At 33.4% G+C, this 14429-nt stretch overlaps 1 protein-coding gene across 5 annotated transcripts in view; it reads left to right on the plus strand.

Annotated features, from left to right (window-relative positions):
• Positions 1 to 14429, plus strand: part of LOC134720545 (MAM and LDL-receptor class A domain-containing protein 1-like) — a 117755-nt gene that overhangs the window by 35389 nt on the left and 67937 nt on the right. For all 5 annotated transcript variants that reach the window (XM_063582856.1, XM_063582858.1, XM_063582857.1 and 2 more), the window contains 4 exons: positions 8614 to 8698; positions 10781 to 10993; positions 11618 to 11744; positions 12821 to 12937. In XM_063582856.1, the coding sequence (XP_063438926.1) occupies positions 8614 to 8698; positions 10781 to 10993; positions 11618 to 11744; positions 12821 to 12937 (542 nt within the window). The remainder of the gene's footprint in view (positions 1 to 8613; positions 8699 to 10780; positions 10994 to 11617; positions 11745 to 12820; positions 12938 to 14429) is intronic.

Raw genomic sequence — 14429 nt, forward strand, 5'->3', positions numbered from 1 at the left:
TGATCCCCGATTCAATCCATCAGTTCTTGGACACTCTAATGTTGTTACATTTATAAATGAAGGATATGTACACTTTTAAACAACCAGTGATCCCCTATTTGACTCATCAGCTCTTGGACACTCTAATGTTGTTACATTTATAAATGAAGGGTAGGTACACTTTTAAACAACCAGTGATCCCCTATTCAATCCATCAGCTCTTGGACACTCTAATGTTGTTACATTTATAAATGAAGGGTGTATACACTTTTAAACAACCAGTGATCCCCTATTCAATCCATCAGCTCTTGGACACTCTAATGTTGTTACATTTATAAATGAAGGGTGTGTACACTTTTAAACAACCAGTGATCTCCTATTCAATCCATCAGCTCTTGAACACTCTAATGTTGTTACATTTATAAATGAAAGGTAGGTACACTTTTAAACAACCAGTGATCCCCTATTCAATCCATCAGCTCTTGGACACTCTAATGTTGTTACATTTATAAATGAAGGGTATGTACACTTTAAACAACCAGTGATCCCCTATTTAATCCATCAACTCTTGGACACTCTAATGTTGGTACATTTATAAATGAAGGGTAGGTACACTTTTAAACAACCAGTGATCCCCTATTCAATCCATCAGCTCTTGGACACTCTAATGTTGTTACATTTATAAATGCAGGGTATGTACACTTTAAACAACCAGTGATCCCCTATTCAATCCATCAACTCTTGGACACTCTAATGTTGTTACATTTATAAATGAAAGGTAGGTACACTTTTAAACAACCAGTGATCCCCTATTCAATCCATCAGCTCTTGGACACTCTAATGTTGTTACATTTATAAATGAAGGGTATGTACACTTTTAAACAACCAGTGATCTCCTATTCAATCCATCAGCTCTTGAACACTCTAATGTTGTTACATTTATAAATGAAAGGTAGGTACACTTTTAAACAACCAGTGATCCCCTATTCAATCCATCAGCTCTTGGACACTCTAATGTTGTTACATTTATAAATGAAGGGTATGTACACTTTAAACAACCAGTGATCCCCTATTTAATCCATCAACTCTTGGACACTCTAATGTTGGTACATTTATAAATGAAGGGTAGGTACACTTTTAAACAACCAGTGATCCCCTATTCAATCCATCAGCTCTTGGACACTCTAATGTTGTTACATTTATAAATGCAGGGTATGTACACTTTAAACAACCAGTGATCCCCTATTCAATCCATCAACTCTTGGACACTCTAATGTTGGTACATTTATAAATGAAGGGTATGTACATTTTTAAACAACCAGTGATCCCCTATTCAATCCATCAGCTCTTGGACACTCTAATGTTGTTACATTTATAAATGAAGGGTATGTACATTTTTAAACAACCATTGATCCCCTATTCAATCCATCAGCTCTTGGACACTCTAATGTTGTTACATTTATAAATGCAGGGTATGTACACTTTAAACAACCAGTGATCCCCGATTCAATCCATCAGTTCTTGGACACTCTAATGTTGTTACATTTATAAATGAAGGATATGTACACTTTTAAACAACCAGTGATCCCCTATTTGACTCATCAGCTCTTGGACACTCTAATGTTGTTACATTTATAAATGAAGGGTAGGTACACTTTTAAACAACCAGTGATCCCCTATTCAATCCATCAGCTCTTGGACACTCTAATGTTGTTACATTTATAAATGAAGGGTGTATACACTTTTAAACAACCAGTGATCCCCTATTCAATCCATCAGCTCTTGGACACTCTAATGTTGTTACATTTATAAATGAAGGGTGTGTACACTTTTAAACAACCAGTGATCTCCTATTCAATCCATCAGCTCTTGAACACTCTAATGTTGTTACATTTATAAATGAAAGGTAGGTACACTTTTAAACAACCAGTGATCCCCTATTCAATCCATCAGCTCTTGGACACTCTAATGTTGTTACATTTATAAATGAAGGGTATGTACACTTTAAACAACCAGTGATCCCCTATTTAATCCATCAACTCTTGGACACTCTAATGTTGGTACATTTATAAATGAAGGGTAGGTACACTTTTAAACAACCAGTGATCCCCTATTCAATCCATCAGCTCTTGGACACTCTAATGTTGTTACATTTATAAATGCAGGGTATGTACACTTTAAACAACCAGTGATCCCCTATTCAATCCATCAACTCTTGGACACTCTAATGTTGGTACATTTATAAATGAAGGGTATGTACATTTTTAAACAACCAGTGATCCCCTATTCAATCCATCAGCTCTTGGACACTCTAATGTTGTTACATTTATAAATGAAGGGTATGTACATTTTTAAACAACCATTGATCCCCTATTCAATCCATCAGCTCTTGGACACTCTAATGTTGTTACATTTATAAATGCAGGGTATGTACACTTTAAACAACCAGTGATCCCCGATTCAATCCATCAGTTCTTGGACACTCTAATGTTGTTACATTTATAAATGAAGGATATGTACACTTTTAAACAACCAGTGATCCCCTATTTGACTCATCAGCTCTTGGACACTCTAATGTGGTTACATTTATAAATGAAGGGTAGGTACACTTTTAAACAACCAGTGATCCCCTATTCAATCCATCAGCTCTTGGACACTCTAATGTTGTTACATTTATAAATGAAGGGTGTATACACTTTTAAACAACCAGTGATCCCCTATTCAATCCATCAGCTCTTGGACACTCTAATGTTGTTACATTTATAAATGAAGGGTGTATGCACTTTTAAACAACCAGTGATCCCCTATTCAATCCATCAGCTCTTGGACACTCTAATGTTGTTACATTTATAAATGAAGGGTGTATGCACTTTTAAACAACCAGTGATCCCCTATTCAATCCTACAGCTCTTGGACACTCTAATGTTGTTACATTTATAAATGAAGGGTGTATACACTTTTAAACAACCACTGATCCCCTATTTAATCCATCAGCTTTTGGACACTCTAATGTTGAGGGGGGGCGAGACCATTTTCGGGACGCCGGGATCGGCCTTTTTTAGCATCGGGAAACTGGGATTGCCTTGTTTAAAGATCGGGAATTCGGGATAGAAAAATATCGTGATACGGGAAATCCACGTTTTTAGCCACGGGAAATCGGGATTTGTATGTTGAAATATAACGGGATTGACAAAAAACTGTACCATGGACAGACAAAAATGCCATTTTCATTATACTTCAATCAGAATTCATCTAGAAAAAGAGTAGATCCAGATCAGAGAAAAAAAAAAAATTTAACAAAATTGTTAAAGTCGCGGACTAACATGATTTTTTTATTTTAAAAAAAATGTTTTCTACATAAAATAAGCTTATCTTTCTACTTTTGTAAATTTTCCCAGTGTCGGTCGATCAGCTTCTTGTTGGTAATCAATTGTGTAATTACATATGCACTAAGTACGGTCATCTATCCTAACAAGTGTCTTACCATCTGGGTTTTTTTTTTCATAATGTAAATCGTTTCGACTACTTAAGCATGGTCAAGTTGGAAATCTCATAAGTGACATTTGTAGTTCTGTTTGTGTTTTGTTCAGTGGTTTTTCGAATTGTGACTCAATAAATTCAAATTTCTCTCCGTTACAAAACGATCCCAGTGCTTATCCTATAGGTTCTTGTATTGACTTGAACTAGAATTTGTCCATTTTTCTGACTGGCTACTGAAGATTTACGAGAAAAAAATGCTTATATGCAGCTTGACGTCACGTTTATATTGATAATACATATATTCTTATTTCTGGAGACCTAAACATAGTCAATATAACTACAAGTTGAGACAACTTTTGTCCAAGGGTTCAAAATACAGAGAGCCATAGCCAATCAATTGGAAGCAGAACTTCAAACTCACTAATGGATTCTATTGAGAATTGTGCAAAAGACTGGGCATAAAGAGAAAAGGTTGAGGTTGACACTCTTTCGCAGTGGGTAAAATCAGTGAGGTCATTGATTCAGATAAGAGTAGGTAAGCTTAAAGGGTTTATTAGTACAAAAGCTCCGTCCATCTTTAAAGACCCTAGGGTCAAAGAGGAACTGTCTTGTCTCCATGACAAATATGTTGTTGTTCTAGCTGACCAATCCTCAAACACTTTTGTTTTTGTTTGCAAGAAACACTACATTGACTGCCTGATGAAGGAACTGGGGATAAATGTCACACTTGGAAATCCTACATATACACTTAAGTACGCTTACGAAGCAGGAGATCCTGGAAAACCACAAATCGGTTCTAATCTCCTTTGGTGTTAATCCAAAGGATGAATACCAGGATCTTCTATGATCAATCCTTATATTCCTAAGTTTACAAGAATACTTATAAGGAAAGGTATATTGCGGGTTCTTCTAAGTGTTCCACTTAAACCCTTTCTAAAGTTAGAAACTGCCATACTCACTGCAGTCAAAGAAGGACTACAGAAATATTCCGAAACGTCATATAGAGATATTTGTGAATTTACAATCTCAATCATTAAACCATTGTACCAACTTTAAAACAATTAAGTGTTCAACTCTTTGTTACCACTATTCAAATACTAAACTTAAAGCTCGACTGAAAGAACTCGTCAGCTTGTGTTTCTTTAACAAAAAGGGCAGTATAGACGTTTTAAATATCTTGGACTATTCAGCTTACTTTGTAAAAAATCATACAGAGTAAGGGAAAAAATATACCAACGAGGATATCACTGCCATGCTGGACTTTTTGATTGACAACATATTTGTTGAATTTGGAGGTTTGATCTTCCAACAGACTATTTGAACCCCAATGGGTACCATGACTTTGTGCTCCTCTACTTGCAGATTTGGATTTTATATTCCTATGACGCAGAATTTATCCAAGGGCTTGAACAGATAGCTGAAAAGAAATAAGCCCAGTCTTTTAATTTCATCTTTCGGTATATTGATGGTGTACTGTCTCTTGGTAATAGAAGTTTCAGTGATCACTTACATTTAATAAAATAATAATATATCCAAGTGAATTTGAAATGGAAGATACTACCGACACAGATAAATCTGCTTCATATTTAGACCTTTTTCTCGAAATGACTACTGATGCGCGGTAGGTTGAATATCAAAATTTATGACAAACGCAATGATTTTAATTTTACTATAGTCACCTTTCCATTTCTGTATAGTAACATCCCAGCGGCACCAGCATATGCAGTATATGTGTCTCAATTGATACGTTACTCTAGAGCTAGCTCAAAGTACGTTGATTTTGTTGAACGAGGAATGCTGCTTTCTCAAAAGTTGCTTAGACAGGGCTATGAATCAATCAATTTAAGGTTATCACTCAAGAAATTTTACGGTCGCCTTACTGAGCTGATTGGCCATTATGACCAAAGTGTGTCAGAAATCATATCTGATATTCTTCCTGAGTCATAATAATCTTCTATCAACTCCGAACTGAACAAAGAAATAACACGACGGGTGCTTACCCTTACTGAGCACCTGGATTCACTCCCTATTTTAGTGGAGTTCATGTTGTTTTCGTAATTATTATTCATATCTGTTGATGTAAATGTCCTTTGGTTTGATGAGTCTTTGTTTACTCCTTGGTTTTGATTGTTATTGTCTTGTTACGCTGAAAGACTTTGAATATCAAGCATACCAGAGACGTTTAAATCGTAAGCATTGAAACTTTAAACTTAAAAATTTGGGAACAAATTTATCGGGAACGGGATTTTTAACAAAATATGTCCGGGATTTCGGGATTTCCTGATATTAAAACCGGGAAATCGGGATGAGACCCCCTCTAGCCCCCCCTCAATGTTGTTACATTTATAAATGAAGGGTATGTACACTTTTAAACAACCAGTGATCCCCTATTCAATCCATCAGCTTTTGGACACTCTAATGTTGTTACATTTATAAATGAAGGGTGTATACACTTTTAAACAACCAGTGATCCCCTATTCAATTCATCAGCTCTTGGACACTCTTATGTTGTTACATTTATAAATGAAGGGTATGTACACTTTAAACAACCAGTGATCCCCTATTCAATCCATCAGCTCTTGGACACTCTAATGTTGTTACATTTATAAATGAAGGGTATATACACTTTTAAACAACCATTGATCCCCTATTCGACTCATCAGCTCTTGGACACTCTAATGTTGTTACATTTATAAATGAAGGGTATGTACACTTTTAAACAACCAGTGATCCCCTATTCAATCCATCAGCTCTTGGACACTCTAATGTTGTTACATTTATAAATGAAGGGTGTATACACTTTTAAACAACCAGTGATCCCCTATTCGACTCATCAGCTCTTGGACACTCTAATGTTGTTACATTTATATAGCAATTTTACCTGACCATATCGGGAAATAGGTATTTAGTCGGATCTTAACACCTATTTGTGATTTGTTTAAACCGGTTTTCGATAAAAATATACGAAGAAATGTCAAAATGTTTAGGACTTAATTAAATCCGTATTTCGGTAAGATTGTGCAAGCATACGATTTTTATTGCGTCTTACACTTTGATAAGCGAATAATCTGTAACTACTTTATTCAAATATTCTGAAAAAACTTTAATTTTGAGCTATTAAAGTCAAGTTGCTCGAGAATTTTCGTGAGGAAGTTTTAAAAAAAGTGCAAAAAAATATTTTTACAGTGGGTTAGCTTTCATTAGTCTTCACTTTCTATAGATTAAGAACTTTTGGTTATATTTATAATTTAGAATCATCATCGAAGGTGGAGCACGATTGCGCAGTTAATTAATTATATGGATGTGCCATTTGTATGATGAGTGACATTCCGTGGTATTATGTGCCAATTCGAAAAAGTTATACGAGAATTGTCTCCCCTTAAATGGTTTATTTTTTTTATAATTATGTTTATATATATAGGTTTCTGATATAATTTTGAATAATAACAAAATGAATCAATGCAATATATTTCAGTTTTTGTTATTGATGTATCAAAACAATTGATGTACGAATATAATTTCATAAATTTGAAACGTTTAAAATTTTTACATACCAATATAAAGAACTTTTAATCATTTTTGAAATAGACTATGAATGAAAATTGCATGAAATTACTTCCCTTCATGATAGATTGATTGGGAAATGAGCCAGAGCTATATTTTTAGTGATCACAGAGAGGGACTATCAAGCAAATTTTAATTGTAGCTAATAAATTGTTAAAACAATGTTCCACTATAAACGAATGTTATTTTATACTAATATAAGGACTTAGTTAGCTAAATCTACAAATTTTATTTGAAATTATGATTTTTTATTGCAATAGATTAATATGCTAATTTATAAATGAAGGGTATGCACACTTTTAAACAACCAGTGATCCCCTATTCGACTCATCAGCTCTTGGACACTCTAATGTTGTTACATTTATAAATGGAGGGTATGTAAACTTTTAAACAACCAGTGATTCCCTATTCAATCCATCAGCTCTTGGACACTCTAATGTTGTTACATTTATAAATGAAAGGTATGTACATTTTTAAACAACCATTGATCCCCTATTCAATTCATCAGCTCTTGGACACTCTTATGTTGTTACATTTATAAATGAAGGGTATGTACACTTTTAAACAACCAGTGATCCCCTATTCAATCCATCAGCTCTTGGACACTCTAATGTTGTTACATTTATAAATGAAAGGTAGGTACACTTTTAAACAACCAGTGATCCCCTATTCAATCCATCAGCTCTTGGACACTCTAATGTTGTTACATTTATAAATGGAGGGTATGTACACTTTTAAACAACCAGTGATTCCCTATTCAATCCATCAGCTCTTGGACACTCTAATGTTGTTACATTTATAAATGAAGGGTGTATACACTTTTAAACAACCAGTGATCCCCTATTCGACTCATCAGCTCTTGGACACTCTAATGTTGTTACATTTATAAATGAAGGGTATGCACACTTTTAAACAACCAGTGATCCCCTATTCAATCCATCAGCTCTTGGACACTCTAATGTTGGTACATTTATAAATGAAGGGTATGTACACTTTTAAACAACCAGTGATTCCCTATTCAATCCATCAGCTCTTGGACTCTCTAATGTTGTTACATTTATAAATGAAAGGTATGTACACTTTTAAACAACCAGTGATCCCCTATTCAATCCATCAGCTCTTGGACACTCTAATGTTGTTACATTTATAAATGAAGGGTATGTACATTTTTATTGATATTGAACTGAAAATAATTTTCATTTAATGTTATTAAATAATTTTTTGTGGGTATCATTTTTTGTGGATTGAGGAAAACTTACATTTATTTGGATATTTGTGGATGTACCAATCTCTGCAGAAAAGCCTATTGGAAATTTGTAATTTGTTTGAATTTATGGTATTCCTCTTCTCACAAAACTCACAATAAACAATAATGAATCCATAGTATTCTAGAAATAGACATGCAATATATATGCTTTATGCTGTTTGCCATTTTCTATCTTTTAAAATATAGTTTAACATGTGACTATCCCTAACTGAATCAAATTAGTTAATAATTAGTTTATAACATATGAGTCATTATTATATGGACGTATTGGCTTGACAATTTGTATTGTACACATATTGTATAGTGTTTAATTACATTTGTAGTGGATGTTGGTCCTATGTCGGCAATGTTAATCCTTATGGTAACAATGTACAGCCAGTGAGCTTATCAGAACCAGGTTGTATTAGCGTAAGTATAATTTATGTTTCAGGGGCAGATCCAAGATTTTTTTTAAAGTTGGCTGTATTTGCCATAAAAATCAATATTTACCATTCTCATTTAACCATATGCATTTTATGCAAAAAATGAGTTTTTTTTGTTTTTGTTTTTTTTATCAAATTGGAGTTGAACCTAGTCCCACCCTGAAACAACCACTACTTTTAATCTTCATATATCTGATTACAACTAGTTTTTGTTTCACCTGTGTTGAAAAGTGAGACAAAGTGGTTGCTTTTCCAGTGCTGGTTAATATGACTTCAACACTTAAGTTTAAGTTGAGTTTTTTGCTTAAGTTAGATTGATAGGAACCTTTTGTGATAGATCATGTGATAGATCATGTGATAGATCATTCATGTTTTGTGATAGATCATTCATGTTTTGTATGAAGATGCATTACTTTTGTGATAGATCATTCATGTTTTGTATGAAGATGCATTACTTTTGTGATAGATCATTCATGTTTTGTGATAGATCATTCATGTTTTGTGATAGATCATTCATGTTTTGTGATAGATCATTCATGTTTTGTATGAAGATGCATTACTTTCAGTACATATTAGATTGACAACTATTTAGAGGCCCTGCCCCATAGGTCATGGTCCTGTGAATTTTAATTAATTACAGCTAATTTCCTAATGCATGTAGAGCAAGACTTTGGTGCTTGCTTTGTTTTTATATTGTACAATAGTAATTTAGATAACATCTAATTGAATTTAACTATAATATTGGCAGATCCAGAACTTTTTATAAGGGGGCCCACTGTCTGACCAAAGGGTTGCCCGCTCCAGTCATGCTTCAGTAATTCCCTATATAATCAACCAAATTTTTCCCACAAAAGGGGTGCCCCCTGGATCAGCATATGATTTACAGGTTTAAGTCTGCCTATATTTATTGTTTGTCAATCTTAAGTACACAGCTTGGGTGAATGGTTATACAAAAAAACCAAGCAAGCCAACCACAACGCTTGGGTGAATGGTTATACAAAAAAACCAAGCAAGCCAACCACAAAGCTTGGGTGAATGGTTATACAAAAAAACCAAGCAAGCCAACCACAAAGCTTGGGTGAATGGTTATACAAAAAAACCAAGCAAGCCAACCAAAGTTTTACTCTAAAAGCTGTAGGAAATTAGCTGTAAAAAATTTAAATGTTTAATTTTCTCCTTAAGTTAGTTTGATGGGATCTTCTTGTGATAATTTGCCACTGGACGTTAAGCAATCAACAATCAATCAATCTTCTTGTGATAGCTCTGATTTTTTCTATAAAGTTGCATTACATCAGTACAAGGGATGTCAAAAGATCTGAAATTTAATACTCAGATACTTGGTCATGAAACTCGCGAGTACTCAAGTACTAGGATGAATCTTAAACATCTATTAAAAAGTTTAGATTTAAGGTGAGATGCAGTGTTTTTGTTACCACCTTTCATAAACATATTAACAAAAGACAAACATACAACAAAAATAACTTGATCCTCTGTTATGTGTATGGGACCTCCTGTTTTTGCGTCAATTAAATAATGAATTACCAATGGCCATTTCTACAAATAACCTATCATAATAGCAGTTATTGTTTGTGTACATGTTCATTAAAAACCATGAATATTTGCTTATAAAAAGTCTGACAAAGTAGACAATATATATCATTTGTTTCTGTTTAGTTGGTATTTTGTATAAGGTGAATTTGTTTCTTGTCTACAACTAAACTATGGGTCTAAAGGGTAGGTGTTTCTTGTTTAAAACAAGACTATAGGTGTAAAGGGAATTTGTTTATAATAACTGTATGCAACTGAACTATGTGACTAGGGGGATTTTTTTTTATTGTATGCAACTGAACTATGTGACTAAGGGGAATTTGTTTTATTGTATGCAACTGAACTATGTGACTAAGGGGATTTTTTTTTATTGTATGCAACTAAACTATGTGTCGAAGGGAATTTGTTTCAAAATTGTTTACAACTAAACTATGGGTCTAGAGGGACTTTTTTTTGTTTACAACTAAATTATGTGTCTAAAAAGATTTGTTGCTTGTTTAAGATAGAATCTTGTTTGCAGGTTAGCACATCTGTGCATGAAATGTTGCATGCCATGGGAGGACATCATGAACAATCTAGAACTGATCGTGATGGTTACGTCAGTATTGCTTGGCCAAATGTAAAGCCATCATGGAATGGACAGGCATATGTACAAAATAATAACATGGCCAAGTCCAACACACAAGACAACAACCCTTACGATGCAGAATCATCTATGCAGTATAGTTTATATGTAAGTACCAGAATCATCTATGCAGTATAGTTTATATGTAAGTACGATGCAGAATCATCTATGCAGTATAGTTTATATGTAAGTACCAAACTTGGGCAGAAGCTTGTTTATCATCATGCAGAATCATCTATGCAGTATAGTTTATATGTAAGTACCAAACTTGGACAGAAGCTTGTTTATCATCATGCAGAATCATCTATGCAGTATAGTTTATATGTAAGTACCAAACTTGGACAGAAGCTTGTTTATCATCATAAGATAGTATCCAGAAGTAAATTTTGTAAACAAATAAATCTATTTTTATGTATTTTACTTTTAAATGGACTTATATTTTCTGCCAGGAAACAACACTTTCACTCTTTCACTTTAACTGGTATAAAGTTTTTAAAATTTTAATAACTTCCTTATACTATTTTGGATTTGTACCAAACTTGGACAGAAGCTTTTTTATAATCAAAAGCTAGTATCTAGATGAATATTTTTATTGATTTTTTTCCTCATTTTTGTTGAGTCTGTGATTAACAGCAAAAGGAGGCGAGACACTGGGTTCCGCGGAACCCTTACAAATTTTTTATTTTACAGTCGGTAGTATTAGACTTATACTGACTTTTGATTTTTTTGCAGGCCTTTACCAACAATGGCCAGAAAACAATTCTCTTTAAAGATCAAAGATTAGAGTTTTTGGCTGATTCAGCTGATGGTTTAGAGTTCTATGATATACAAGATGTTACTGATGCTTATAAATGTACAGGTAGGTCAGATTTGTAATGTTCCCTTTGCTTCAATCTGTGAAGAAAGGAAGATTTGAGATACATATCAATTAGGTGGCAACCCAATGACTGATATAACTAAAAGACATCTTGGAATGTAACTTGTCTTTAAAAATAAGGCATTTATATTATTCGTTTTTATACGCCCATCAATACTAATGTCTGGTGTGCAGCTGTCTGTCTGTCTGTCTGTCTGGAGTTAACATGTTGCACCGTAACTTGAATGACTTATCCAAGTTTCATGAAACTTAATATAGTTGTTTCTAATGATGGTCAAATGATCTGTATACTTTTTGGTGAAAATAAGATTAAAACTTTTTGAGTTACTGCACTTTGTAACTAAAATAGGGGTCTATTTTTTTCACATGTCGCACCAACAAAAATGATTTTTTAATTATTGCTTTTATTTAAAAAACTTAACACACTTCATTAATCTTAAGATCTGTATACTTTTTGGTGATATTTAAAATTCATTTTGAGTTCTGTATTTTGTAAAAAAGGAGGAGTTTTTTTTTACATGATGCACTGTATCTCATAAACAATTTATGATTATTGCTTAAAACTTAACACTACTTTCTTATATTAATCTAAAGATCTCTATACTTTTTGGGTTTGAGTCAAAATTTTATTGTAGTGATATTTAGTTTTTTGTAAAAAGAAGAGGGGGTTTCACATGTCTGGACATATCTCAAAAACAATATATGGTGATTGCATAAACTTTACTCAGAAACTATTTATGATTATTGCATAAAACTTCCACACAAGACCAAGGACGTTTTGTGCGCTCATGGCGCTGCAGTTTATTCCAATTTAGTTTGTTTGTCTGTCCTTCTGTCCCTCTTCAGGTTAAAGTTTTGGTCAAGATATATTTTCATGAAGTTGAAGTCCAATCCACTTGAAACTTAGTACACATTGTTTCCTATGATATGATCTTTCTTATCTAAATGTCCCCATTTTCACACTCCACTAAACATAGAAAATGATTGTGTGGATTGGTAAACCGTGTACTTTAGATACATTCTTGTTTTTGATATATATTTTCATAATTTATTTTTAGACCACTGCACCAACAAACCTAACTGTCAGAATGGAGGCTTTGTTAACTTTCAATGTACATGTACTTGTCCAGATGTACTGACTGGAGCCACCTGTGAACAGACTGTCTCTAATAGTCGTAAGTATCTACTTCCCCGGATGTTATTTTTTGACAAATATCTATTTTATAAAGCAAAATATTGTTTAATAAAAATGTATCCCCAAGACAATATTTCATGACTTTGTATCATAAAATTTTGTCTTTATTTATAAATAATGTCCAGAAAAGGACAAATTTCCCTAACCCTAACCCTAACCCAAAGGGAGGTAATTGAAGACTATATATTGTTTATATTGAGACAATATTTTATAGTGGATTGTTGGGAAATTTTGTCTAATGGAAGAGGTTCTATAAACATTGAGATTTTTTATTAGCTCACCTGACACGAAGGGCCAAGTGAGCTTATGCCATCACTTGGCGTCCGTCGTTGTCCGTCGTCTGTCGTCGTCGTAAACTATTTCAAGAATCTTCTCCTCTGAAACTACTAGGCCAAATACTTCCAAACTTAAACTGAATGTTCCTTAGGGTATCTTAGTTTATAAATTGTATCCAAAGTTTTGATCTATCAACAAACATGGTCGCCATTGCTAAAAATAGAACATAGGGGGCAAATGCAGTTTTTGGCTTATATCTCAAAAACAAAGCATTTAGAACAAATCTGACATCTGGTAAAAATGTTCATTAGGTCAAGATCTATCAGCCCTGAAATTTTCAGATGAATCAAACAACCCAATGTTGTTAATTGGTAATTATAAGGAAATTTTGCAGTTTTTGGTCATTATCTTGAATATTATTATAGATAAAGATAAACTGTAAACAGCAAAAATGATCAGCAAAGTAAGATCTATAAATAAGTTAATATGACCAAAATCGTCAATTAACCCCTTAAGGGGTTATTGTCCTTTAATGACAATTTTTCACAATTTGTTCATCATATTTGCTAACTTTGAAAAATCTTCTCGAAAACTACTCTACCAAATTTAACAAAACTTCAACTGAATGATCAGTAGGGTGTATAAAATAAAGTTTGTGTTTTATTTTCAATTTCATCAAAAAACATGGCCGTCATGGCTAAAAATAGAACACCGGGAAAAAATGCAGTTTTTGGCATATATCTCAAAAACTCCAGCATTTAGAGCAAATAAGACAAGAAGTTAAAGTATTTATTAGGTCAAGGTCTACCTGTCCTGAAATTTTCAGCCCAATTGGGTAACTGGTTTTTCAGGTGTAATACCTCTGAATTGATGATTTTAAAGAAATTTTGCAGTTTTTGGTTATTATCTTGAATATTATTATAGATACAGATAAACTGTTAATAGCAAAAATGTTAAGCGAAGTAAGATCTACAAATAAGTCAATTTGACCAAAATTGTCAATTGACCCCTTAAGGAGTTATTGCCCTTTAAAGACTTTTTTCACAATTTGTTCATCATGTTGACTTACTTTAAAAAATCTTCTCCTTTGAAACTGCTGTATCATTTTCAGCCAAACTTAGGCTAAATGAGTTTCAGAGTATCTAGTATAAATTTTATATTTTATTTCCTTGTATGTCAAGAAACATAGCTCCTAT

Source organism: Mytilus trossulus, chromosome 6 (genome assembly GCF_036588685.1).
Source record: "Mytilus trossulus isolate FHL-02 chromosome 6, PNRI_Mtr1.1.1.hap1, whole genome shotgun sequence".
NCBI classification, from domain to species: domain Eukaryota; kingdom Metazoa; phylum Mollusca; class Bivalvia; order Mytilida; family Mytilidae; genus Mytilus; species Mytilus trossulus.